The 27,317-nt window shown below is 31.7% G+C and overlaps 1 protein-coding gene and 1 long non-coding RNA gene across 4 annotated transcripts in view; both read left to right on the plus strand.

Annotated features, from left to right (window-relative positions):
* The window catches only part of scramb1 (phospholipid scramblase 1), a 51,951-nt gene that overhangs the window by 10,640 nt on the left and 13,994 nt on the right, over positions 1-27,317 (plus strand). Inside the window, exons 1-2 of one of the 3 annotated variants that reach the window (XM_075304160.1) lie at positions 12,529-13,054; positions 21,441-21,448. In XM_075304160.1, coding sequence (XP_075160275.1) covers positions 12,696-13,054; positions 21,441-21,448 — 367 coding nt within the window. In that variant the 5' untranslated portion in view covers positions 12,529-12,695. Of the gene's footprint in view, positions 1-4,343; positions 4,669-12,528; positions 13,055-21,440; positions 21,449-27,317 lie in introns of those variants that run through there. The other 2 variants (XM_075304157.1, XM_075304158.1) reach the window with 2 other exon arrangements.
* On the plus strand, positions 10,367-11,460 carry LOC142233291 (uncharacterized). The gene is made up of 2 exons (XR_012721378.1): positions 10,367-11,094; positions 11,260-11,460. It is a non-coding gene; the product is annotated as an uncharacterized LOC142233291 (long non-coding RNA).

Below are 27,317 nucleotides of genomic sequence, written 5' to 3' on the forward strand. Positions count from 1 at the left end.
AATTTCGTGATTGAACCAGAAAATTTTTTTTGTGTGTGGAATTATTATGTTTAGAGAAAGTTTCTTTAATCTAACAATTTTTTGGGTACGTTAGTTAAATGAACTAAAAAACGGGAAAAATTATACACAAATGAAGCATAAAGATTTACAAAATTCGTTCTTCGCACAAAATAGTTCATTATTTATTTAAATTTGTAAATTTTACTACAAATGCGCTCATCTGAACTTCGTATGACACTCCAATTTTTTTCCTTCAAACTGCAAAATTTTCTTTACCAAGTGGGAAAAATTAATTATGTCTAATAAATTTTCTTGAATTTGTCGAAAAATATTTACTTAGTTTTATGTTATTAGCGTGATGTCTGCGTTTGTAATACTGTTTTGTTAAATTTTTCTAAAAATAATCTAAATCCATTCGTTTTGTTGGTTTTGTTCTTTATGCATTGTTGTTGTTTTTTATTTCAGCTTAAAACCATACATTGACTAAACTACAAGTGTAGCTTAACCAACAGAGGAAAAGAATGTTTGTCAAATTTATTTGGGCAAAGCCGTATAGACTGCAAGATGGTTGGATGGACGCACGTTTCGGAATTACCACATTCCTCATCAGCATCCTCTACTTGTAGCAAAACTATCAACCAATTATCAGAATAAATTCAGGCAGTTCATTAAACCCAACAATGAACCACACTTGATAATAAAAGAAGTCAGAATTTTCTATAATAGAAGAAGTCAGAATATTTTCTAAGAATTTTTACTAAATTTGAGGAAACTTGGTTTTAGTTCAGATTTTGTTTATTTTTACGAAGGCTTTGTTATCAGTGAATTAAATTTTCTTGTTCAGTAGTAAATTCTTATACCCAGCGAAGAAAACAGTATTAGTAAAATTCCATGCCTTATTCTAGTTAATGAACTATTCCTAATTGTTTTCAGTTTAGGATTCTTTTACTGAAGCAAGTAAATTTTATTATTTTAAACAAAAATTTAACTTTATGGAAATGCAATGGCTAAACTAAATTGATGAACATTTTTTCCTTTAGTTCCGAAGACACTTTTTCTGGGTGCACGACACAAATTTCATGAATAATTAGTTTAGGTTAGGTAGGTTAGGTATAGTGGCTCCCCAATATTTCAGGCTCTCATAATTGATGGTGAGCTTCGTAAATAATTGATAATACAGTTAAAAATGCAACAAAACCGTATTGTTTGAAACGATATGCACATAGAAAATAAATGTCATAATGATAAGAATGTAATTGATTTGATTCTTTTTCAGTATGGCATTTTATTGTGTAGTATCTTATACACCCAAAAAAATTGTTAATGGGCACAAAAGAAAAATCTGCTAAAATAGCAGAAAATCTGCTGAAAAAGGGAAAGTCGTACTTGTTTGCTGAAGCAGCTAACTTTGTCTGCTATTTTTTTTAACTCGATTACTCTTAAAATATGTTTTAGTTCGGCTGAAATAAAACAAAAAGTTAAAGTAGGTGTTATCGTAACACAATACAAACAATATATTAAGAATGTATCGTGTATTTACTCAACAAATTTAAATATATCTCAAATTAAGGCATAACAGAATAAGAAATGTATGCTGATATATTAGATATATTAGTAGGCAGCAGGGCTACGAATTTTGCCGCTTTTTACTCAAAATATAGAAAATGCCGATTTTTTGCGATTCTTCCATCGAAACTAGCGATATTGGCTCCTTTAGATATTTTTAAGGAATTTCGCAACTTTATTTTGGATTATAAAATCCAATCTTTACACAAGAGTTTCTTAATTTTTGAAAATATTGAAATAAACTTGAACAGTTTTTGGGAACTGACTGAAATTTCACGCACATTCACGAAGCAAAGTGTTTATTCACGAACGCTCACGCACGATACGTGTGGTAGCCAATCCCTCTCACGCACATTCACGAAATGAAAACCAGTACTCACGCACGTTCACGAACGAACTACTTTTAAAGACTCACGCTCACGCACGATTCACGATAATTCTAGTGATTCACGCGACTCACGACATTTTCCAAAGGGAAATCAGCAAAGGTAACAAAATTCAAAAATAGAATATAATTCGAGAGCTAAATTAGTTTCAGTTACCATACGAGTATGAATTAAATCTTGATATTTTTCGTGAGCGTGATTTTGCAGAAATTTTATTCACGCACTTTTATTTCTAACGCACGCTCTCGTACGACATATTTATTTTAGTCCCATTCACGCACATACACGAGAGTTGCTTTGGATTTTGTTCACGACTTACGTGATTCACGCGTGTCACGAGTATTTCGTGTCAAGCGCACACCTCTCGTGGGGACTTCATTTTGGCTTTTCAAGTTTTGTGAAAATTCGTACAAAGAATTATGGTTCTTCCCACTCCACAGCAAATATGGAACGAAGTTTTAATAAAACTAAAATTAGAAGCTCGTTTGAGAATGATTCATTGGAAAAAATACTTTATTCAAGATATTACCTAAAATTAAATAATTTAAATTATTTTAATAGCAAAATTGACAATACGAGGGCGGTTCGGAAACTTCTTAGCCCATCAATGAAAGAGAATAGTTAGTTTATCAAAAATATTTTTATTTTTCAATATAATCTCCTGAAACTTCAATACACTTAGCAATTCTATCCCTTGATTAAAATAAAAAGCAATTCTATCCCTTGATTAAAATAGTTTTCCTCAAGGTCTTCAAAATAGTGGTTTACAGTTTTTTTAGATTTGGGAACAAGTAAAAGTCACTGGGAGCTAAATCAGGAGAATAAGGTGGGTGGTCAAGAAACTCGTACTTTAATTCGTTGATTTTAGCCATTGTTAAAACACTCTTGTGCGCTGGTGCGCTATGAAAAATTATTCTTTTGTGTTGTAAGCCAGGACGTTTTTCTCGAATTTGTACATTTAATTGATCCAAAAGGTTGCAATAGTACTCTGAATTTATTGTTTTACCCTTTTGCAGATAGTCAATCAATAAAATACCTTCGAAATCCCAAAAAACCGTTGCCATAACCTTACCAGCCGATTGAATTGGTTTTGCCTTCTTTGTGTCACTTCCTCCAGCTTCAGTCCATTCTTTGGATTGTTCTTTTGTCTCTGGAGTATAGTGGTGGATCCATGTCTCATCAACAGTTATGAAACGACGCTTAAAACCCATTTCATTTCGCTTAAAACGATCCAAACAAACTTGAGAAATGTTCATTCTTATGCGTTTTTGATCGACTGTTAACAAATGCGGCACCCATCTTGCAGAAAGCTTTTTCATCTGTAGTTCTTCATGCAAAATTAAATGAACTCGATCATTTGAGATGCCCATGATATTAGCAATTTCACGCACTTTTATTCGTCGATCATTTAATACCATATCATGCACTTTGGCTACAATTTCTGTTGTTGTTGTTTTTGGACGTCCACTACGTGGATCATCTTCAATGCTTGTATGACCACGTTTAAATTCAGCAACCCATGGGTTGCTGAATTTAAACGTGTAATAATAACGTGTAATAAAACAGTAATAAAAAATTGCAATTTTTTATTACTGTTGCATATGAAGGAGCACTTTCACCTAACACATTCACCATATTATGAATTTCTTGTTTTCTCGGCAACCATATACTTGGTTGCCGAAATCAGATAGATAATTTTCGAGAAAATAACGTAGTTGCGACAAACATGCCCCATGTTCATCGAGAAAATACGTAGTTGCGACAAACATGTCCCATGTTCATCGTCCAAAAATAACATTTGCTCTTGAAACATGTTTGGGGTGATCGTATTCCTTTTCTGGATGTAACATCTTTATCTATTTCCTCTATTGTAAACATATATATGTTTATACATAATTTCTAAATTAAAATATGTTTGCACCCGGTGACATTACATTTAAGAAAATGTAAAGTCTCAAATATAATATGTTCTAGATTATGAACATTATATACTTGCACTAAAAAATAATATGCTAAGAATTTGAGTTATATTTTACATCGAAACCTATAAAAAACAGTATTTTTCGTAAGTGTATTTACATTGCCGATAATGTCGATTTTTTCTGTAACAAGTAACGATTTTTCTTGAAATTTTATTGGGAGCCCTGATTGTCAGGAATATACAAAAAAATACACCCACTGCTGTTTTTAGTTGACATTTTTCTATGAGTGTATGATTAGTGTACACATGACGTGTGAATCTTTTATATATTGAAATGTTTGCTTAGAATGATTCAAGCTATTTCGTTTCAAAAATTTGTGGGGCGAACCAATCGCAATTAGTCGCTCTTCATAATTAACAAAACTTGTTCTATTGTGCATTTCTAACGCATGTATTTTTGTCGCCTTTAGGGATACTCTCCAGTACCACAACAAATGCCGTATGGAGAAGCAGCACCCTTTGGCAGTGGTCAAAGCCCATATGCCGGACAGCCCCCATACGCAGGGCAGCCACAGTATGCCGGACAACAGGCATATGGAGGAGGTCAACCGCCTTATGCTGGTGCCCCTGCTCCAGGATTTGCTCCACAATATAATGGGGGAGGTGGATTCCAGCCTGGATATGGCGGACCGCCTCAGGGCCCTATTGTGCAACAACCTGGACAGCCAATGATGCCTGGTCAGCCGATGATGCCTGGTCAGCCCATGGCTCCAGGTCAGCCAATGCCTCCACCTGGTGAGTATTACTTTCAATATCCATAGAACTTGAAGTGCTATACCATCCTCCAAATATTTTAATTAAAATATATGAGGTAAAATTTGTGAATACATATGTACATATGAATTTAATGTTATTTATACGAGTGTTATTGTTTTTAAATCAATCTTCTTTGTATATATTTATATACATGTGTGGGATATATGGTTGTCTTTCAACGATAATAATTACGATGCTGAAAAAAAAACCGGGATGATGTTGCTTAGTTTGTGTCAATAGACTTAATAAATGCCATTGAGATACGAATAACAGGGAATGCTTATACATTTTGCTGCTTTGGTGGTTGCCAGATGTGCATAGGCCTAAAACGGGAAGAATGTATGGCCTATATTATTATTCACATACAGTTTGTCAATAAAATGTTTGCAAAATATAAACATTTAAGAAACTAAGTATATAAACGTCTTTTTCCACAATTTAATATACTTTTTGTTTGATTTTTTTTGTGATTTTATTAAATTCATAGGGTCATCGTTCAATACTATCAAAAAGTATTCTATTGCAATGAAATGTGGGGTATATTAACTTTGTCATTCCGTTTGTAACACATCGAAATATTGCTCTAAGACCCCATAAAGTATATATATTCGGGGTCGTGGTGAAATTCTGAGTCGATCTAAGCATGACCGTCGGTCCGTCTGTTGAAATTACGCTAACTTCCGAATCAAACAAGCTATCGACTTGAAACTTGGCACAAGTAGTTGTTATTGATGTAGGTCGGATGGTATTGCAAATGGGCCTTATCGGACTTTTACGTATAGCCCCCATATAAACCGACCCCCAGATTTGGCTTGCGGAGCTTCTAAGAAAACCAAATTTCATCCGATCCGGCTGAAATTTGGTACGTGGTGTAAGTATATGGTCTCTAACAACTATGCAAAAATTGGTACACATAGGTCCATAATTATATATTGCCCCCATATAAACCGATCCCCAGATTTGACCTCCGGTGCCTTTTGGAGAAGCAAAATTCACCCGATCTGATTGAAATTTAGTACGTGGTGTTAGTATATGATATTTAAGAACCATGCGAAAAGTGGTCCATAAACATATATAGCCCCCATATAAACCCATCCCGAAATTTGGTTTTGGAGTCTCTTGGAGGAGCAAATTTCATCCGAGTCAGTTGAAATTTGGTGTGCTAGTATATGGCCGTTAACAACCATGCCTACACTAAAAAAACAGTGTACCCACCAGGAAGAAAACTTTCGGTTAATTTTAGAACATTTTGAATATTTTTAGAAAATTTTAACTAAACAGTATTACAAACGCTGGCATCACGCCGATGTCATTAAAATAAGTAAATATTTTTCGACAAATTCAAGAAAATTTATTAGACATAATTTAGTTTTTTTCACTTGTTAAAGAAAAACTTTTAGTTTGAAGGAAAAAATTGGAGTTCGAAATTGCAAAAATGTCTTTAGTGACATAAAAAGTTCATGACGAACGCATTAGTAGTAAAATTTGCAAATTTAAAGAGATACTGAACTATTTTGTGGAAGGCACGAATTTAGTTAATCTTTGTGCTTCATTTGTGTATATTTTTTTTTTCTCGGTTTTAGTTAATTTAACTAATGTACACAGAAAAATATTAGAGCAAAGGAAACTTTCTCCAAACATAATAATTCCATGAACTAAAATAAAGTTAAATTGACAATGACACATAAATTGGTCCATATCAAGTTCATAATTGTATATAGCCCCCATATAAGCGACCCTCATATTTCAATCCTGGCTCTCTAAGTACCGTGCAAAAGTTCTCGCCAAACTTGTGGAGGTCCGTTATGAAAGTAGAGCATAATCTTTGTGTCGTCGCAAAATATTACATCTTCCCAAAAAGTCTCAAGAAAAAAATATTGTTTTAAAAATTACAACAAAAATGTAAGTTTTTATTAAATTTGTTGTAGTACATGTCAAATACAATATTTGTGAAAGTCAAATCTTAGTATTGCAAACAAACAACAGGTGAGAAATTTTTAAAGTTGTAAAGTTGTCTGTGGACAACTTTGGGCAATTGTGGCAGTAAAATTACATATTTTTGGGACATGAGACCTAGAGAAAAAAAGATTTGAAAAACAATGATAATGACATGACGAGGAATGCGGCGATGATGTAGAACATATCTGCAGTGCTGTGGAGGAATTTGGAAGGAATCGTAAAAAGGGAGGAAGCCAAAGATATCGACCTACTTGGCAACATATTGGTGGATTAGCACGAATATTGGCGCTTGGAATGGGTTCAAAACAAAACATTTTCATGTATCACGCGTGATTCATGCGAAGCCATGAATTAAATTTAAACTAAATCACGTGAATGTGCGTACGTGAGTAAAAATCAAATTGTGTTCGTGATTGTGAGTGAGTAAAATTTCTCCGAAATCACAATAAAAATTCACGTACACGATCCAACGCACGGGAGCCACCGTGGTGCAATGGTTAGCATGCCCGCCTTGCATACACAAGGTCGTGGGTTCGATTCCTGCTACGACCGAACACCAAAAAGTTTTTCAGCGGTGGATTATCCCACCTCAGTAATGATGGTGACATTTCTGAGGTTTTCAAAGCTTCTCTAAGTGGTTTCACTGGAATGTGGAACGCCGTTCGGACTCGGCTATAAAAAGGAGGTCCCTTGTCATTGAGCTTAACATGGAATCGGGCAGCACTCAGTGATAAGAGAGAAGTTCACCACTGTGGTATCACAATGGACTGAATAGTCTAAGTGAGCCTGATACATCGGGCTGCCACATAACCTAACCTAACCTAACCTAACCTACAAGAATTTTCGTAATTGTTGTGTCACGAATATTTTCGTGAATCAAAAATATTGTCGTGAGTCACGAGAAATTTCGTGAATTATGAGAATTTCACTGAGCCACGAAAATTGTCGTGAATCGTGCGCGAGCGTGAGGCATAAACGTTGTTCGTACGTGAGCGTGCGCGAGTATGACTTTTCATTTCGTGAATTAGCGTGATCGCGAATTCCTACCTACATGGCGTCCGTGAGTACAAATATTTCTTCGTGAATATGAAATTTCTCTCACGCGCGCATCCACGTATATATTTACTGTAAAAATAACCACAAACTTAAAAAAAAAAACAAAACGTAATACGTCTATCATTACAAAAGAAACTATTTTATAGCCACAATTGCCCAAAGTTGCACAAAGGCAACATTCTCTACCGCCTAAACGAATGGGCGTGGCGACCTGAAATTTTGGTTAGACGCCTCTTAAATGACTTCAACACGATTAAAAGTAAAAAAAAAAATTAGCGATACCTGTAAAAATTCGGGGTCGAAAGGGGTAATTTAACCCTTTTAACACACAATATGTCTAAACATTAAGTACGTATATTTTTGTTAACCACGCCAACTTTTTCCGTTTTAAATTTTTGATTCTAAAATTTCAAAATTTCCTGGGTTTACCGACTTTTGGACAAAAAACTCTATGCGTCTTCTATGTCAAGCAAAATTCGCATTCGTATTTTGAGGACATGAAATCTTTGGCCTCACGACATTATTTTTTTCAGTGCAGTGTGTTTAAAAATGACTGAGTGTCATTTAAGGCTGGATTTATTCGTGCAAATGTCGTTATTTGAAGATGCCTTATCTTTGGAATAAATACTAAAATCCGTGAGTGAAGGCGAAAATCTTTGGATCCAAGTAAACTTTTTGAGTTTGGAACAAGTCTTAGAAACATCTATAAATTATTCGGGGTTGATTAAACTTCCAGTAATGGTAACGACTATTGGTTCTCATGGGTTATGCGTAGAAAATATGAATTTAGGCTGCAATCCCTAATATATCTTTTGCGAGATTTCTTTTCATTTAGACTTATTTTTACATATTAAAATATCTCATCATATTTTGCTTATCTTGAGGAACAGAACGATTAGCACACCAATAATACACATTTATTTCGTGATTGGTATACTCTATATTCTGTTTAGGATTACTCGAGATATCTTAATGAGAAGACATATACAAAATAGTAACGATTTCATTATAGTTATTGGGGTGTATCGAAGCATTTACATTTTCGATTGTCTCTTCACTGGAAAAACATTTTGACATGAGGCCAAATATTTTACGTCATTCAAATTCAAATGCGAATTTTGCTGAGCATAGAAGATTTCTCTGTTATAAAGTTTTTTCCTTGTCCAAAAGTTGATGAATTATTCAATGAAGTCGTTTTGTATATTTTATAGTTAAGTGATTTCGCTTGAAAATGGGTATATTTATATGGAAAAAAATTTGGTTTGACTAAGGTCAACATGGCTTTAATAATTCGGAAAAATTATTTAAAATTAATGAAATCGTCTTTAAGTTTGTTAACTTTATGTATCTTGATTACATATCAAAAAAAACAATACGTTCAAAAATAGGAGATATTTTTCAACATTTGTGATTCCAATTAGAGTGACTACTTTTCTTTCCAGAGGGGTTTCATGCGATTTACGGCATGCTAACCATTGCACCACGGCAGCCACCATGTCCGCCTTGCATACACAAGGTCGTGGGTTCGATTCCTGCTTCGACCGAACACCAAAAAGTTTTTCAGCGGTGGATTATCCCACATCAGTCATGCTGGTGACATTTCTTAGGGTTTCAAAGCTTCTCTAAATGGTTTCACTGCAATGTGGAACGCCGTTCGGACTCGGCTATAAAAAGGAGGTCCCTTGTCATTGAGCTTAACATGGAATCGGGCAGCACTCAGTGATAAGAGAGAAGTTCACCAATGTGGTATCACAATAGACTGAATAGTCTAAGTGAGCCTAATACATCGGGCTGCCACCTAACCTAACCTAACCTTTGCCTTTTATACCAAACATCGTCTTCGGTTAAAATAATCCGCTTCGTTGGAGCTCTAGTGGTTATATCAAGCAAAGTGTTTTTGTCATTGAGCTTAACATGGAATCGGGCAGCACTCAGTGATAAGAGAGAAGTTCACCAATGTGGTATCACAATAGACTGAATAGTCTAAGTGAGCCTAATACATCGGGCTGCCACCTAACCTAACCTAACCTTTGCCTTTTATACCAAACATCGTCTTCGGTTAAAATAATCCGCTTCGTTGGAGCTCTAGTGGTTATATCAAGCAAAGTGGGTGGATTCTGAAATTAGATTACTTTCCTTCATTTTGTTGATCATTGACAGCACTTAATGTCAGCCAAACTCTACTTATGTCCACAATCAGACGCAGGCGACTTATCGACTGAGCTTGTTTGGGCGAAACGATTTCCTGAATATCTGTCCGTTCGTCTGACTGCCTGTTTGTGTTAAACTACAGCTTTCCCAGAAATTTTCTAACCGACTTCATATTTAGTACAGAGTTACGTTTTTACGCAACTTGAATCGAATTTGACGAAAATTTAAAAATTGCAATAAGGTGGAACATCGGTAGCAGTCCTGTAATAGGTCTGTCTCTGCAAATTGGACGACCCGTGTAAAAATTGGAGGATCCAATCCTATCTAATAATATCAAATTGGATCTAATTGGATCTGTTCAGATATTGGTTCAGACATAATTAGATATGCACAGATATGCTATATATGGTGCTAGATCTGGTTAGATATAATTGCCGATCTCATCATATATAGTATAATATCAAATTATATCTGGCATATATCATAATATATGCTTGGATAGGACCATATATAGCACTATATCTAATAAGATATGGTAGATATAACATCATATCTGACTATATATGGGGTTAAATACGGTCCAAAATATAATATAAAAAAATCATGAACAAGTTAAAAAGATTTTTGAAATACACGTCTAAACCTCAATGTCATTATGTCAAATGTCAACGCCGTCAGGGGCATCACTTCTAAACAAATTTAACGCCAGACTAGCTGAGAAAATTAAGAAATTTAATATAATTGTTTTAAATGTGTTCCTTTGATAAAGTGTATATCGTTTCCTTTATTGCGGATATTATGTAGGTAAGTAGATTGTATTTGTTACTTCCTTAGTAGTCATTTTCATATTGTTTTACTATTTTCTAGATTTGGAAAAAAAGGAAACCTCAGTGGTGTACTGGTTAACATGCCCGCCTTGCATTCAAAAGATCACGGGTTCAATCCCAGTTCCGACCAACACCAAAAATTATTTCGGCGGTGGATTATCTGCTCGCAGTAATGTTGGTGACATTTCTGCTTCAAAGATTCTCTAAGTTGTTTCAGCGCAACGTGAAATGCCGATAGGACTCGATTATAACAAGGAGGTCCCATGTTATTGAGCTAATTATTGAATCGAGCAGCAGTCAGTGATAAGTGAGATGTTGATCACTGTGATGTCATGATGGTCTGAATAGTATGTATGAGCCTAAAATAACAGCCTATCGCTATACCTAACCTAATCCCGAATACACTTTAAATGTGAGTATTAAAAGCAACATAAAATTATATGGCAGTTTTTATTGCAACTTAAAGAAGAATGATCCAAAACAATACTATTACTTGCTTACATAGTTCAATATATTCCCATATTTGTTTATTCCTATATTTGTTTAATAATTGTTTTTTTACTTAATTTCATTGCAGATTGCCTTAACGCTGTAATACTTTAGTCGCGTGTCTAAGTCCAAAGCAGAAGAAACAGACGAAAAAACCCTTGGACAACACTCTAACTCAACTGTCAATACTCTTAAATAGCTTTGATGGATCAATTTAAATTAAACATATTTATTATTATTAAACATATGTATTATTAAATAAAACAATTGATCTCATTTTATATACAAATTATGGGCTTTTATGTGTTGAAAGATCTCGAAAGATACGATTGTATCAAATAATATACAATTATATCAAATTAGATCTGATTAGATGTGTCTCATTTTTGAGATCTGATCTGATCCAATTTCATAGTATTTAGATCTGACCAGATATAACCATTTTTCGGATCTGCTCAGATCTGACCATATCTTGGCTCCGATCTAACCATATCAAATCAGATCCCCCAATTTTTACACGGGGAATTTAAAATTAATTTTAAACTGAATTAAATTATAAATTAAATATACTAAATCAGATAAACGTGAGACTTCCGATCTGTTCATATGAAATTAATTACTTGCCACACATAAAAATTCACTAAAGAAAACTCAACTTGAAATTAAACAATATAATAGTAAATTTAAAAATTTTGTAATATCAAGAACTAACTACGAGAAAAAATATAAGTAGTTGAGAATTTTCAATTTTATCAAGAATTTTAGACGTTTTGAACTTCCTATAAAGAGAAAGAAAGTTTTACAATTTTTAAACCCCAATTTTTTTTTTTCAAAATAAAAAATTTTATCAAACAATATAAAACAGTTAAGTTTAATAATTTTTATAGTATTTGTCTAAAACTATTTGCTAACACATAAACATTTCTAAAATAAACTAACATTTTCTTTAATGGTGGATTCATTTGTTTTTAGTGTTTTAGGTTTTTAATTATTTAAAAAATTTCTGACTTTTTTGCATAATTTGTGTATTTCCACCCTATTGTATGTACCTACATATAGACAGTTAAATATATGGGTAATTATATATGAATAATTTACTACCGCATACATTTATAACGGCTATAAGAATCGCCAGACAAACGAATACATGTGCATGGATTTTACAGACGACATCGACATTCGGCCTCCTTCATACACGAATACTGTAGAAAGGTCGGTTATTTGGTCTTATCACTTGTTCTTTAATTTAAGCAATAAAAACATTATATTCATAAAGCGGTTGCAGAAATAGCAGCAGAAGAGCAACAAGTCAAAGCAAAGTACGAGTAAACGTTGTTTTCCTGACCATTCATTCACTCACTCCTCCGCGTAATTGAAAGTATATCGGGTCATACAACGTTCGAAGAGAGCTATTACAAATTTTAAAATCAACATCAAGTTAGCTTGTGTCTGGTCGGTCGGTGATAATAACGAAACAAAAAGAAATTCCTCAGCGGGTGAATGGTCCTTTAAATAAAACTCATTATGACAGTTATTTGTGAAACGGCATCAAATTTTAAATCAACATTGGAATTAACCAAAACAGTTGGTTCTAACAATAATCACAAAAGAGATGGGAAATCTCCCAGATCATCCGATGCTGATGTCCATGGTCAAGAGGACAATGTGCCAGAAGAGGGACATGGTGCTAAAGTATTGCGTATTGTTTGGCATACACTCTATGAAAAATTTGATTATTTACGCAGGCGTACACAAATTTTCAAAAATTTCGTTGGTCGCGAAAACAATAAACCTTTGGTCAAGAAGTTTAGACGATCATTGCGTTTGAATAAATCTGCCAAGAATAAGGGATATGAATATTTCATGAGTGATGAAGATAGAAGGTAATTTTATAACGAATGATGTGTTTGTATCGTTCTATATTTATATATTTTGTGAAATAAGTTTGAATCGATTGAAAATTGGTGTATTTGACATAGTCAAAAACGTTCATTCGAGTTAAAAAATAAATGCATTGTGAACTTTAAATATTGATTAAGGCATACTGCGGTAGTATGCGAGCATTTGGACGGATTTTAGGAAGCAAACATTCAATGGTTCGATCAATCATAGTATGAAATGCTGCTACACTCAAAAAATATATTAATTGGATTGAAAAATGTTAGCCTTCCTTTAAGAATTTTGGTATTGATTCCTAGACAAATTTACGGCTTTTTTAAATTTAAAAAAAGACACCTTTGGGAAGCTATCTGGCTTTAAATTTAGACTCTATAAAATTAAAAGCATTATACAGATTTCATTTAATGATTTTTTATTAAAAAGAGAATGAAAATGCAATAAATGAAATCTGTATCTTAATTTTAATTTTATATAGATCAAGAACACAGTGAACCCACCAGGAAGAATACTTTTACTTATTTTTAGAAAATTTAGGTTAACTTTAGAAAATTTTAACTAAACTGTATTACAAAATAAGTAAGCATTTTTTCGACCAATTCAAGAACATTTGTTTGTGATACATAATTATTTTTTTTTTCACTTGTTAAAGAAATTATCATAGTTTGAAGAAAAAACTTTGGAGTTCAAAAAAATTTTTAGCTCCATACGAAGTTCAAAATGGTCGCATTTGTGGTAAAATTTACGAATTTTAAGAATTTATCAACTATTTTGTGGTAAATATGAATTTATTAAAACTATATACTTCATTGAAATGAAGCACTGAAATTAAGCCATTGGTATGAATGATTAGCACACTCGGCTTGCATACAACCCCAGTTTCGACTGAAACACCAAGTTTTTTCAGCGATATATTATCCCCTCTCAGTAATGCTGGTGACATTTCTGAGGGTTTCAAAGCATCTCTAAGTTCACCCAGAAAAAAGTGACCCCTTCCTTAAGTTGAAATGAACTCATTGTGAAGAAAGTTGAACTTCGTATAGCGTGATCCCTAAACACCGAAAAACAGTGAACTGTTTTATAGGAAGAATGAACTACCTCGCACGAAAATTGAACTAAATTTTACTCCACATTTTGAGATTTCCACAAAGCGTTGTTTAAACCAGGAAAATTTATTGCCCTGTTGTACTTTTTAACTGCAGTTCACGAAATTACATCCTCTCATAGAAGAAAAAATAATCATCACCATTTTAACCATACAGTAGTTCATTCTTACTATTTTTGGGAATCGTACGAAAATCTTCGTTTGCTTTAGTTCATATTGAACTTATGTGTACGGTCATTGAACTTTATACCCACGTTTAGTTCATACAATTTTTGAGACATACTTAAAAAAAGTAAGAATTCATTAAGCTGTAGAAAATTTCAAAAAAAAAAGTAATAAAATTTAACTACTAGCAAATAATTTTTTTCCAATAAAATAAGTTAAATTTAGCGTTAGTTTAAGTGCGGAAATTTTTTTCTGTGTTTTTCACTAAATCCAATTTAACTTCATTTTAATTCATGGCATTATTATGTTTGGAGAAAGTTTCCTTTACTCTAATGATTTTTTGTATGTTAGTTAAATGAACTAAAAAACGGGAAAATATTATGCACAAATGAAACATTAAGATTTACTAAATTCGTACTTCTCACAAAATAGTTCATTATTTCTTTAAATTTGTAAAATTTACTACAATTGCGTCCATCTTGAACTTCGTATGTCACTAAAGACATTCTTGCAATTTTGAACTCCAATTTTTTCTTCAAACTACAAAATTTTCTTTGACAAGTGAAAAAAATTAATTATGTCTAATAATTTTTCTTGAATTTGTTGAAAATTATTTACTTATTTTTATGATATCGGCGGGATGTCAGCGCTTGCAATATATTTAGTTACATTTTTCAAAAAATATTCTAAATTTTCTAAAATTAATCAAAACTTTTCTTCCTGGTGGGTTCACTGTTTTTTCAGTGTATTTTTGAACAATCTCTCCGCGCAAACATATCGATTACATCGGTGACTGGTATCGATTACAGGTAGATAAAAGAAATATAGGAAAATTTCCTATATTCTAACAAGTGTGTTTCCTTAAGTTTTGAAAGGATTGAATACTTCTTAGTTCGAATGAACTAAAATATTTTTCTATGCTAAGTGTTATTCGTATGTATGATAACCTTTCTATAATAAAGGAATTCAGAATTATCATTTTATAAGAAATTTTACTAAATTTGAGGAAACTTGGTTTTAGTTCGGTTCTTGTTTATTTTTACGAATGCTTTGTTATCAGTGAATAAAATTTTCTTGTTCAGTAGTAAATTGTTATACCCCGTGAAGAAAACAGTATTAGTAAAATTCCATGCCTTATTCTAGTTAATGAACTATTCCTAACTGCTTTCAGTTTAGGACACTTTCCTTTTTTGTATTCACATAAAACCACGTGCCACTTCTGAATAAATAAATAAACACAAAACATAGTAATTCCGTATTCTCCGCCCAGTCCAAGAAACAATCAACACACTACACTCAAAAAAAAGTGAACTCACTATTTCACTAAAGCCAATTTAACTATATTTTAGTTCATGAAATTATTATATTTGGAGAAAGTTTCATTTACTCTAATAATTTTTTGCGTACGTTAGTTAAATGAACTAAAAGACGGGAAAAAATTATACGCAAATGAAGTAAAAAGTTTTACTAAATTCGTACTTCTCACAAAATAGTTCATTATTTCTTAAAATTTGTAAATTTTACTACAACAGCGTCCATCATGAACTTCGTATGTCACTAAAGACATTCTTGCAATTTTGAACTCCAATTTTTTCCTTCAAACTACAAAATTTTCTTTAAAAAGTGAAAAAAATTATTTATGTCTAATAAATTTTCTTGAATTTGTCGAAAAATATTTACTTATTTTTGTGATATCGGCGTGATGCCAGCGCTTGTAATACTGTTTAGTTAAAAATTTCTAAAACTATTCAAAATTTTCTAAAATTAATCAAAAGTTTTCTTCCTGGTGGGTTCACTGTTTTTTCAGTGTACTGACGCGCAAAATGAAAATCGTGTGTACCTGCTCAATGTTTTTATAAAATTCGTTTCGCTGCAAAAAAGTTAAAAAATTAAATGGTCACGAAAAAATATAAATGGTCTTTATGGCCATGTAATGGTTCTAGACATGTCTATACCCAACCTATAAAAATACTTTTTTCCCTACAAAAAAGTAAAAAATTGAATGGTCAGGTACATGATTTTCCCGACCATGTAATGGTCTCAAATTCTATCATTTAAATAATAGGACCTGTTTGCGGCATCTGGGAACCATTTAAATGCTTATAGCCAAAATTTATTTTTAAAAATACATGGAAATTTATTTTTAAAAATACATGGTTTTCGCGACAAGTACATACTCTAGATAAGCACTAAATGGATGCGGCAATCATGTCCAAACGTGTTTTTTCTGTGCGTGCATGAAAGATGTTCACCACAAGAGAGATGGTAGCACTAATAGTCGAAGTGAGCTTTAAATCTAATAACTACACCCTCACAAAAAATCGCTTCTGTAACATATACTCCCAAACATATTTTGCTTCAAGCATATACATTTTTGGGTATTGCCCAATGCCCATTTATATGTTTGATCTCTACCAATATATAATATGTTTGAAAGCATATTGGTCTAAACAATATATGTTTGGGTAGTCTAAGTTCCAAACATTTTGTATTTTTGCATCCAAATTCAATAATGTTGTCTTCCAAAAAACAATATGTTATTATGTGACCATATAATATGTTTGGAAGCATTTTGCACCCAAAAATATTATATGCTTAAAAAATTCTCCCAAACAATATTGTGCTCAAAATTTTATTTATTTATTTATATATTTACAATCATAATGAATTATGAAAATAAACAGGTAATATACATAGGTGCTAACAACATAGGTTTTCGACCTGAATGCTCAAAATTTTGTTTCTGCCCAATTGTATATTCCCCGACATCTTTCTCACTTCCACGAGATTTTTTAGTTCTTAGCACCTTTTTCTGTAATACAAACATTGTAGAAGAAATTATTCAATTTTATGATTTTTTATTTTAATTTTACCTTTTGCCGGACGGGGATTCGAACAGCGGACCACACAGTTTGTAAGGATCAAAGAAGTAGCTGATCAATTGCCCAAGGAAAAATAAAATGTTAATTTTGTAATAACAAGCAACAACCACCAACTTAATTCAATATCGCTCCCTGTTAAATAGCGCTCCAAGCTACTAAACACATATATGTTTATAGGCTATTTCTAAATTAATATATGTTTGCATCCAAGCATATTATATTTACAAACATTTTATGTCCCAAACATAATATGTTCTAACATATTAACATATATGTCCCAAACATGTTATGCTAGTTTATGAACATTATATGCTTGCACTCAAAAATATTGTGTTTAAAAATTTGTGTTCCAAACATATAATGTTTATAAGCAAACATATGAAAAACAGTATTTTTCATCCGTGTAGCTGCCACTATACCTAACCTGACCTTGGCTCGGAATCAATACCAAAATCCTTAAGGGAATTCAAGTAAAATTTTTGAATTCAAGTAATATTTTTTGACCGTATACAATTCTATCATAATTTATCAAAAGACATGCACAACAGATATGACTAAATTGTAAATTTGATTTTTGCACGTGGGCTCCTTGGAATAAGGTTACTTCGATTATTATACAGTTGGCTCTAAGCTGGATGGTTTGATATATTAGAAATAAAAGATGTAGAAAATTGACTGATATGTCATGGTTCAGTATATTAAAGAAAAATACATTATGGTAAAATAAACTTTTGTTGTAAAAAATGGAAAATTTACAGAGCAGTCCTTATCATTTTGACATACAATGTCTTGTTGATAAGATTACATTGCTCTCAATCTTTTGATGATACTTTCATTCTATCACTTCTATGTACATATATAACATGCTGGTGGTTTGACGAGATTACCATAAATAAACCCAAGTAAATATTGTTATTCTGACTTGCCAAGACATTGGTGAAGGAATTGGAAATATATTGGAAATAGACATGTTATCATTGAAACATTGTTACGATAAGATTAATCATTTTACGCGATTCATACTGTCACACCTCGAATGTCGAAAAATATCAAATATCATGATATATCATACTAACTGACGGACAGTGTTTAAAATAGCTGTATGTTTTCTACGGATCAAGATCATTGAAAATAATTTAATTTTCAATTGTAAACTTAAATTGAAAGATTCAAAATCTATACAATTTTAAGGATAAATTCCACACGCTCACAAAAAATCGCTTCTGTAACATATACTCCCAAACATATTTTGCTTCAAGCATATACATTTTTGGCTATTGCCCAAACATTTATATGTTTGATCTCTTCCAATATATAATATGTTTGAAAGCATATTGGTCTAAACAATATATGTTTGGGTAGTCAATTTCCAAACATTTTGTATTTTTGCATCCAAATTCAATAATGTTGTCTTCCAAAAAACAATATGTTATTATGTGAACATATAATATGTTTGGAAGCATTTTGCACCCAAAAATATTATATGCTTAAAAAAATTCTCCCAAACAATATTGTGCTCAAAATGTTATTTATTTATTTATTTATATATTTACAATCATAATGAATTATGAAAATAATCAGGTAATATAGGTGCTAACAACATAGGTTTTCGACCTGAATGCTCAAATTTTTGTTTCTGCCCAATTGTATATTCCCCCACATCTTTCTCACTTCCACGAGATTTTTTAGTTCTTAGCACCTTTTTCTGTAATACAAACATTGTAGAAGAAATTATTCAATTGTATGTTTTTTTATTTTAATTTTACCTTTTGCCGGACGGGGATTCGAACAGCGGACCACACAGTTTGTAAGGATCAAAGAAGTAGCTGATCAATTGCCCAAGGATAAATAAAATGTTAATTTTGTAATAACAAGCAACAACCACCAACTTAATTCAATATCGCTCCCTGTTAAATAGCGCTCCAAGCTACTAAACACATATATGTTTATAGGCTATTTCTAAATTAATATATGTTTGCATCCAAGCATATTATATTTACAAACATTTTATGTCCCAAACATAATATGTTCTAACATATTAACATATATGTCCCAAACATGTTATGCTAGTTTATGAACATTATATGCTTGCACTCAAAAATATTGTGTTTAAAAATTTGTGTTCCAAACATATAATGTTTATAGCCAAACATATGAAAAACAGTCTTTTTCATCCGTGCAGTCTTCTCAGCACTTTTAGACTAAATTTTCCAATGAACTAAGATAGGATAATAATCGTTGTATGTTTGTACAAGCGTACAATTTCTTTAAAATCTAGTTTCAAAGTTATAGGTTAGGTTGTTGTTTAGAAACTAGGCATTGTACACCGAAAAAAATATTGGTCTAATATGGAAGATTACACGGTTGAAAAAGACTGTTTTTCATATGTTTGGCTATAAACATTATATGTTTGGAACACAAATTTTTAAACACAATATTTTTGAGTGCAAGCATATAATGTCCATAAACTAGCATAACATGTTTGGGACATATATGTTAATATGTTAGAACATATTATGTTTGGGACATAAAATGTTTGTAAATATAATATGCTTGAATGCAAACATATATTAATTTAGAAATAGCCTATTAACATATATGTGTTTAGTAGCTTGGAGCGCTATTTAACAGGGAGCGATATTGAATTAAGTTGGTGGTTGTTGCTTGTTATTACAAAATTAACATTTTATTTTTCCTTGGGCAATTGATCAGCTACTTCTTTCATCCTTACAAACTGTGTGGTCCTCTGTTCGAGTCCCCGTCCGGCAAAAGGTAAAATTAAAATAAAAAAATCATAAAATTGAATAATTTCTTCTACAATGTTTGTACTACAGAAAAAGGTGCTAAGAACTAAAAAATCTCGTGGAAGTGAGAAAGATGTCGGGGAATATACAATTGGGCAGAAACAAAATTTTGAGCATTCAGGTCGAAAACCTATGTTGTTAGCACCTATATTACCTGTTTATTTTCATAATTCATTATGATTGTAAATATATAAATAAATAAATAAAATTTTGAGCACAATATTGTTTTGGAGAATTTTTTTTAAGCATACAATATTTTTGGGTGCAAAATGCTTCCAAACATATTATATGGTCACATAATAACATATTGTTTTTTGGAAGACAACATTATTGAATTTGGATGCAAAAATACAAAATGTTTGGAACTTAGACTACCCAAACATATATTGTTTATACCAATATGCTTTCAAACATATTATATATTGGAAGAGATCAAACATATAAATGTTTGGGCAATACCCAAAAATGTATATGCTTGAAGCAAAATATGTTTGGGAGTATATGTTACAGAAGCGATTTTTTGTGAGCGTGTATGCAACCTTAATTATAGGATACGAAATTTACAAAATATTAAGGATAAATTTCTTTAAATTAATGACATTTGAATTAAGTTTGAATCAAGTATTTTCATTAAATTTAGAACACAAATCATGGAAATATTCGCCCCAACGTCGTAGGTCTTTGAAGTAAGGCAAATTTTTATTAAAGTAAGGAAAACATTTTTAATTTAAAGAAATTAACTGATATATTGAATATTTAGATTTAAGATAAAAACGCTTCAAATAAAAGCCAAGCCTTATTTTCAGGATTCTAAAACTAATTCTCATATGTAAATTGCATAAGAAGTTAGCATATAAAATGAATTATCTCCCCCAGCCAGATCTATACTATTAAAGGTATGGAAATTCGAATTATCCAGCGATGAGAAATAGATTAGCTAAACAACTTTTAAACTATGGTCGTATCCGTCATCTTACCATATATTCCATATACCAGTTAGACCGTTAACTGCGAAAAAATTTTCATCATAAAGGATATTTTAAGTACAAAAAATATATACAAATATATATTTAATATATACAAATGTACAAAAAATATTACATGAATAGGGAAAAGTAATCGATTTTTAAATAAATTTCAATAAATTAAATAAAATTATATTTTATCTTTGCTTAAAGGCCGCCTATATTTATTGCCATCATACATACAAAAAACGAAACGAAATTAAATTATCGAATTAATTTTTTAATTGAAATGTCTATCAATCACATTTTTAATTGGGCATAAATTAATTTAAATTTCAATTGCAAAACTCAATATATTTTATTAAAAAGATAATTATTTTCAATTACTAGTGTTTTTAGTTTGATTAAAAAATTGTTTGTTTGAAATAAATTTTTAATTAAAAATTAATTAGTCTTCCGAGTTTGTTAAAAAAAATAATTGTATCAAAAAATTAGTAATTTAAAAGTTTTCAATTATTGACTTAATTAACTTAATGTCAATCTTATCAATTAATTTATTAATTGAACAATTTTTCAACTTCAACTTTTTAAATGGAAGTATTTTGGTGATATTTTCTGTGTAATTATTTCTTGCTCAACTAAAAAGTCTTGTTTACGAGAATCTCTAACACCTTAGATGGCCAACATTTAATGTATACGAAGGCGGTTCGGAAACTTCTTAGCCTATCAATGAAAGAGAATAGTTAGTTTTTCAAAAATATTTTTATTTTTCAATATGATCTCCTGAAACTTCAATACTTAGTCCAACGCTTTTCTAGCAATTCTATCCCTTGATTAAAATAGTTTTCCTCAAGGTCTTCAAAATAGTGGTTAACAACTGTAATTGCATCTTCATTTGACGTAAAACGCTTGCCAGCATGGGATTTTTTTAGATTTGGGAACAAGTAAACGTCACTGGGAGCTAATTCAGGAGAATAAGTTGGGTGGTCAAGCAACTCATACTTTAATCGTTGATTTTAGCCATTGTTAAAACACTCTTGTGCGCTAGTGCGTTGTCTTGATGAAAAATTATTTTTTGTGTTGTAAGCCAGGACGTTTTTCTCGAATTTATACATTTAATTGATCCAAAAGGTTGCAATAGTACTCTGAATTTATTGTTTTACCCTTTTGCAGATAGTCAATCAATAAAATACCTTTGAAGTCCCTAAAAACCGTTGTCATAACCTTACAAGCCGATTGAATTGTTTTTGCCTTCTTTGGGGCCCTTCCTCCAGCTTCTGTCCATTGTTTGGATTTTTCTTTTGCCTCTGGAGTATAGTGGGGGATCTATGTCTCATCAACAGTTATGAAACGACGCTTAAAATCCATTTTATTTCGCTTAAAACGATCCAAACAAGCTTGATAAATGTTCATTCTTATGCGTTTTTGATCGACTGTTAACAAATGCGGCACCCATCTTGCAGAAAGCTTTTTCATCTGTAGTTCTTCATGCAAAATTAAATGGACTCGATCATTGGAGATGCCCATGATAATTTCCCGCACTTTTATTCGTCGATCATTTAATACCATATCATGCACTTTGGCTACAATTTCTGTTGTTGTTGCTATTTTTGGACGTCCACTACGTGGTTCATCTTCAATGCTTGTATGACCACATTTAAATTCAGCAACCCAATTTTTTACTGTTGCATATGAAGGAGCACTTTCACCTAACACAATCATCATATCATTATGAATTTCTTGTCCCGATAAACCTTTTCTATGTAAACATTTAATGACAGCACGCATTTCTAATTTTTCCATTGTAAAAAAATTACGGATGCGTCTTTTTTGAACACCTGTTTCTATATGAAGGAGTTGCCAGATCGAAACAAAACTTAACATGTGTTCATAACAGAGATGGAAGTTTCCAAAACACTTAACTTTTTTCTGTTTATATCACGCTTTTTGTGCTAGGCTAAGAAGTTTCCGAACTACCCTCGTATATGCCTGTAATGAGTTTCATATTTTTTCGCGTAAGAAACTGTTTCAACATTTTTATACCCTTCACCACTACTGTGGTACAGTGTATAATAAGTTTGTGCATTTGTATGTAACGCTGAGAAGGAGTAGTCATAGACCCATAGTATACCGAATGGCTTAGAATTAAATTCTGAGTCGATTTAGCGATGTCCGTCTGTCTGTCTGTTAATGTATTTTTGTGTGCAAAGTCCAGCTCGCTTTTTAAGTCCATTTGTCCTCAAATTTATCATATGGTCCTTTTTCAGGTCAAAGACGATCCCTATTGATCTTGGAAAAAATCGGTTCAGATTTAGATATAGCTGTCATATATATTTATAACCGATCTGGTCATAAATGAGGTATTTATCAACCGATCTGCTTCCAATTTCGTGTAATCGAATATTGTCAGTCTCGTAAATTTTGCAAAATATCAGTCAAATCGGTTCAGATTCAGATATAGCTCTCATATATAGCTTTCGCCCGATTTACTCTACTATGGCCTCAGAGGCCAATTTTTCCGATTTACGTGAAATTTTCCACAAGGAGTAGAATTAACATTATAAGTATGCATATCGAATTTGGTTGAAATCGGTTCAGATTTAGATATAGCTCCCACATATAGCTTTCGCCTGATTTACACTCCTATAGCCCTAGAGGCCAAAGTTTTACCCCGAGTTACGTAAAATTTAGCACAGGGAGTAGAACTAGTATTATAAATATGCACAGCAAATTTGGTTAAAATCAGTTCAGATTTAGATATAGCTCCCATATATATCTGTCGTCCGATTTACAGATATGACCACCGTATATCAAAATTTCACTCCGATTTACTTGAAGTTTTGCACAGACAGTAGGACTAACATTCTTGTAACACATGACAAATTTGGTTAAAATCGGTTCAGATTTAGATATAACTCCCATATATATCTTTCGCCCGATTTAGATTCATATGACAACGGGGGCCAAATTTTCATCTCGAAAATGTTTATGTTTTGCACTGAGAGTTCAATTAAAATTTTAGCAACGTGTGCCAAATTTTATCAAAATCGGCTCAGAATTAGACAATTTTAGAAAATATGAGCAAAATACCCACATGTTCCGTGTAAAATCACTGTTCAGTCGAAAAGTCACAAAAAATGATTCGAATTTACCTATACTCTAATTCGTATATATCGACCTATAAATCATAAATGAATATTTACGAAATTTTATTCTGTGAAAGTTTAAAAAAAATTTCCAAATCGGTTCATATTGAAATATTTGTATATGGGAAAATAAACCTTTATATAGCTCCTAAAAATTTGAAGGTGTTAAGATGTTGGTATACATAGTGGTTAAGGGTATAATATAGTCGGACCCGTCCGACTTTAGACTTTCCTTACTTGTTTTATTTATAACCACTTTATGTCTAATTCCTGGCCCTGGTTGTAGATATTTCATAAATAATGAATGAAAATATAAACTTTTCACTTCCCATAAGTGATTATGGCATAAACTTATTTAGTACCCAATTACCCTTGTTTACGAAAAATAATAATCATTAAAAACAATCCGCAAAATCTAACCATTCAATCACAATCACCGTTTACACTACACGATGTCTTATCATGTATTGGTTTCCTTGATTTAGCCATTGACTTGAAGAAGAACTTTTTAGCTTCCGTAAATGATTGCGAGTTGAAAATGTTCGACAACAAATTACCCTCTTTAACTTATATAACTAGAATACAGTGAAAAAACAGTGAACCCACCAGGAAGAAAACATTTAGTTAATTTTAGAAAATGTTTAATATTTTTAGAAAATTTGAACTAAACAGTATTACAAACGCTGACATCACGCCGATATCACAAAAATAAGTAAATATTTTTTGACAAATTCAAGAATATTTATTAGACATAATTCGTTTTGTTCACTTGTTAAAGAAAATTTTGTAGTTTGAAAGAAAAAATTGGAGTTCAAAATTGCAAGAATGTCTTTAGTGACATACGAAGTTCATGATGGATGCATTTGTAGTAAAATTTACAAATTTAAAGAAATAATGAACTATTTTGGGAGAAGTACGAATTTAGTAAAACTTTTTACTTTATTTGTGTATAAATTTGTCCCGTTTTTTAGTTCATTTAACTAACGTACGCAAAAAATTATTAGAGTAAGCGAAACTTTCTCCATATATAATAATTCTATGAACTAAAACAAAGTTAAATTGGCTTTAGTGAAGTAGAGAGTTCACTTTTTTTTTGAGTGTAAATAAAATACGTATGCTACTTTGTCACTTTACCTAATAATTGGTTATTTTAGGTATAGTGGTAGCTCGTTATTTTATTCTCACCTAGATCGACCATACCTCGAGCTCGTTTCTATCAATAATTCATTAATTGGAAAAGATCGATTTAGATATTAACGCCCAGCAAAAAAAAATTGGAAGTTCTTCCAAAGGCACAACTTTAAAAGCACTTCCAGATGATGCACTCCCAACAGCGTTGCCAATTTAGCTTTTTTCCCGCTAGATTTGGCTTTTTTTGAAGACGTTTAGCGGGAAAAAAATGCATTTAGCTTTTAGTTTTTTTTCTGGCTTTTTTTCATGACCCTTTTAGCTATTTTTGGCTTTTTTTATTTTCGACATGTTTCTATTGAAATATGGATAAATCGGCCTTGCTGCAAGTATAAGGGTTTCCACATATTTCAAAGCTTAGTTGAAACATTAATAATGAGTCCAGCCATTATGCGGGCAATTTTGTAGCAAATACACCTTGTTGTACAGTTTTTTCATTATATACATAAAAGTTATCGTAAACTTTAAATCTACTATTACCATACAAATTTGTTAGATAAACTGTCAGTAAATTATTGGGAATATTATCATTTGACTCGTTTATCCTTTTTTTATGTTATTATAATATTCTAAAGTTATTACGATATTACTAAATTAAAATAGTAGATGTGAATAGCTTTGTGCACTGAAAAAATATTGTCGTCTCCTTAAAATTTGCGAATTTTGGTTATAATAGCATTTGTGAATTTCTTTTATGTAAACTGTTTTCCTTGTCCAAAAGACGATAAAGTCGTTTTGTCCTTATAATTAAGTGATTCAACTTAAAAATGGGTATGTTTTCATGAAAGAAGGAAGAATTAATGAAATAGTCTTTAAATGTGAGGAGTTTTTACATCTTAACCACAAACCAAAATAGCGTTCAAAAATAGAAGATGTTTTTCAACACTTTATTTTAAAAACGTATATATACAATAATTTCTACTTGAAGTCGAGTCTGAATTTGGAAATTTAAGTTGGCGTTAGCACGTTTTTAAAGCACTTTGATAGCTCATGAAGAAAAGAAAAATGTTTTTACTGGGAAATGTAAACTATTGGTATTTTCTACAATTTAAATAAATGTAATGTATTTCGAATTTTTCACAATTTCAAATCCAAACTAAAATGTGAATTGTATTTTTTTGTGATAGTTGTTGAATGTTTCTAGTAACTAGAAACATTCAACAACTAACTAGAAACATTCAACAACTATCACAAAAAAATACAATTCACACTTGAAAAAGAAGAAAATCAATGCATTCCATATTTGGATATAAAAGTTTATAGAGAGAAAAACAAAATAATAACGGATTGGTACGCAAAACCCATTGCATCTGGTCGTTTAATAAATTTTCATTCAACCCAGCCTATAAGGCAGAAAATTAACACAGCAAATCAACTAATATCCAAAGTTATCACTCTGAGTGATAAAAAATTTCTACACAAAAATGTTAAAATAATTAGGAATATATTAACTAATAATGGTTTCCCTATAAACATTACAAATAATCTAATTGACCGCACACTTAATATAAATCCAACAAAACAAACCGAAAAGAACCAATCTGGCAACATCAAATATTTTGGAATTCCCTACATACCCAAACTTACAGAACAAAAACATTTACAAGATATCATAAACAACAACGAAATAAGCTTAGCACACAAGCCAAACAAAACAATAGCCTCTCTATTCACACAAACAAAAACCAAAATAGAAATAACTGAGCAAAGCAATGTGGTGTATGAAATAACATGTACTGGAAACTCTACAGAGAAATGCGGTAAATGCTATATCGGCACAACAAAGCGCAGCTTAGCTACACGAATTGCAGAGCACGAAGGAGATATAAAAAAAGAAAAGATGACAACAGCATTGGCTCAACACTGCATAGAGAACAACCATAATGCAGATCTACGAAACGTAAAAATATTGGACAAAGAGAGAAGAGAAAATAAGAGATATACATTAGAGAGTTTACGTATACAACAAAAAACAACAAGTGCAATAAACAGAAA

Source organism: Haematobia irritans, chromosome 4 (assembly GCF_050003625.1).
Source record: "Haematobia irritans isolate KBUSLIRL chromosome 4, ASM5000362v1, whole genome shotgun sequence".
In the NCBI taxonomy this organism is placed as follows: Eukaryota; Metazoa; Arthropoda; class Insecta; order Diptera; family Muscidae; genus Haematobia; species Haematobia irritans.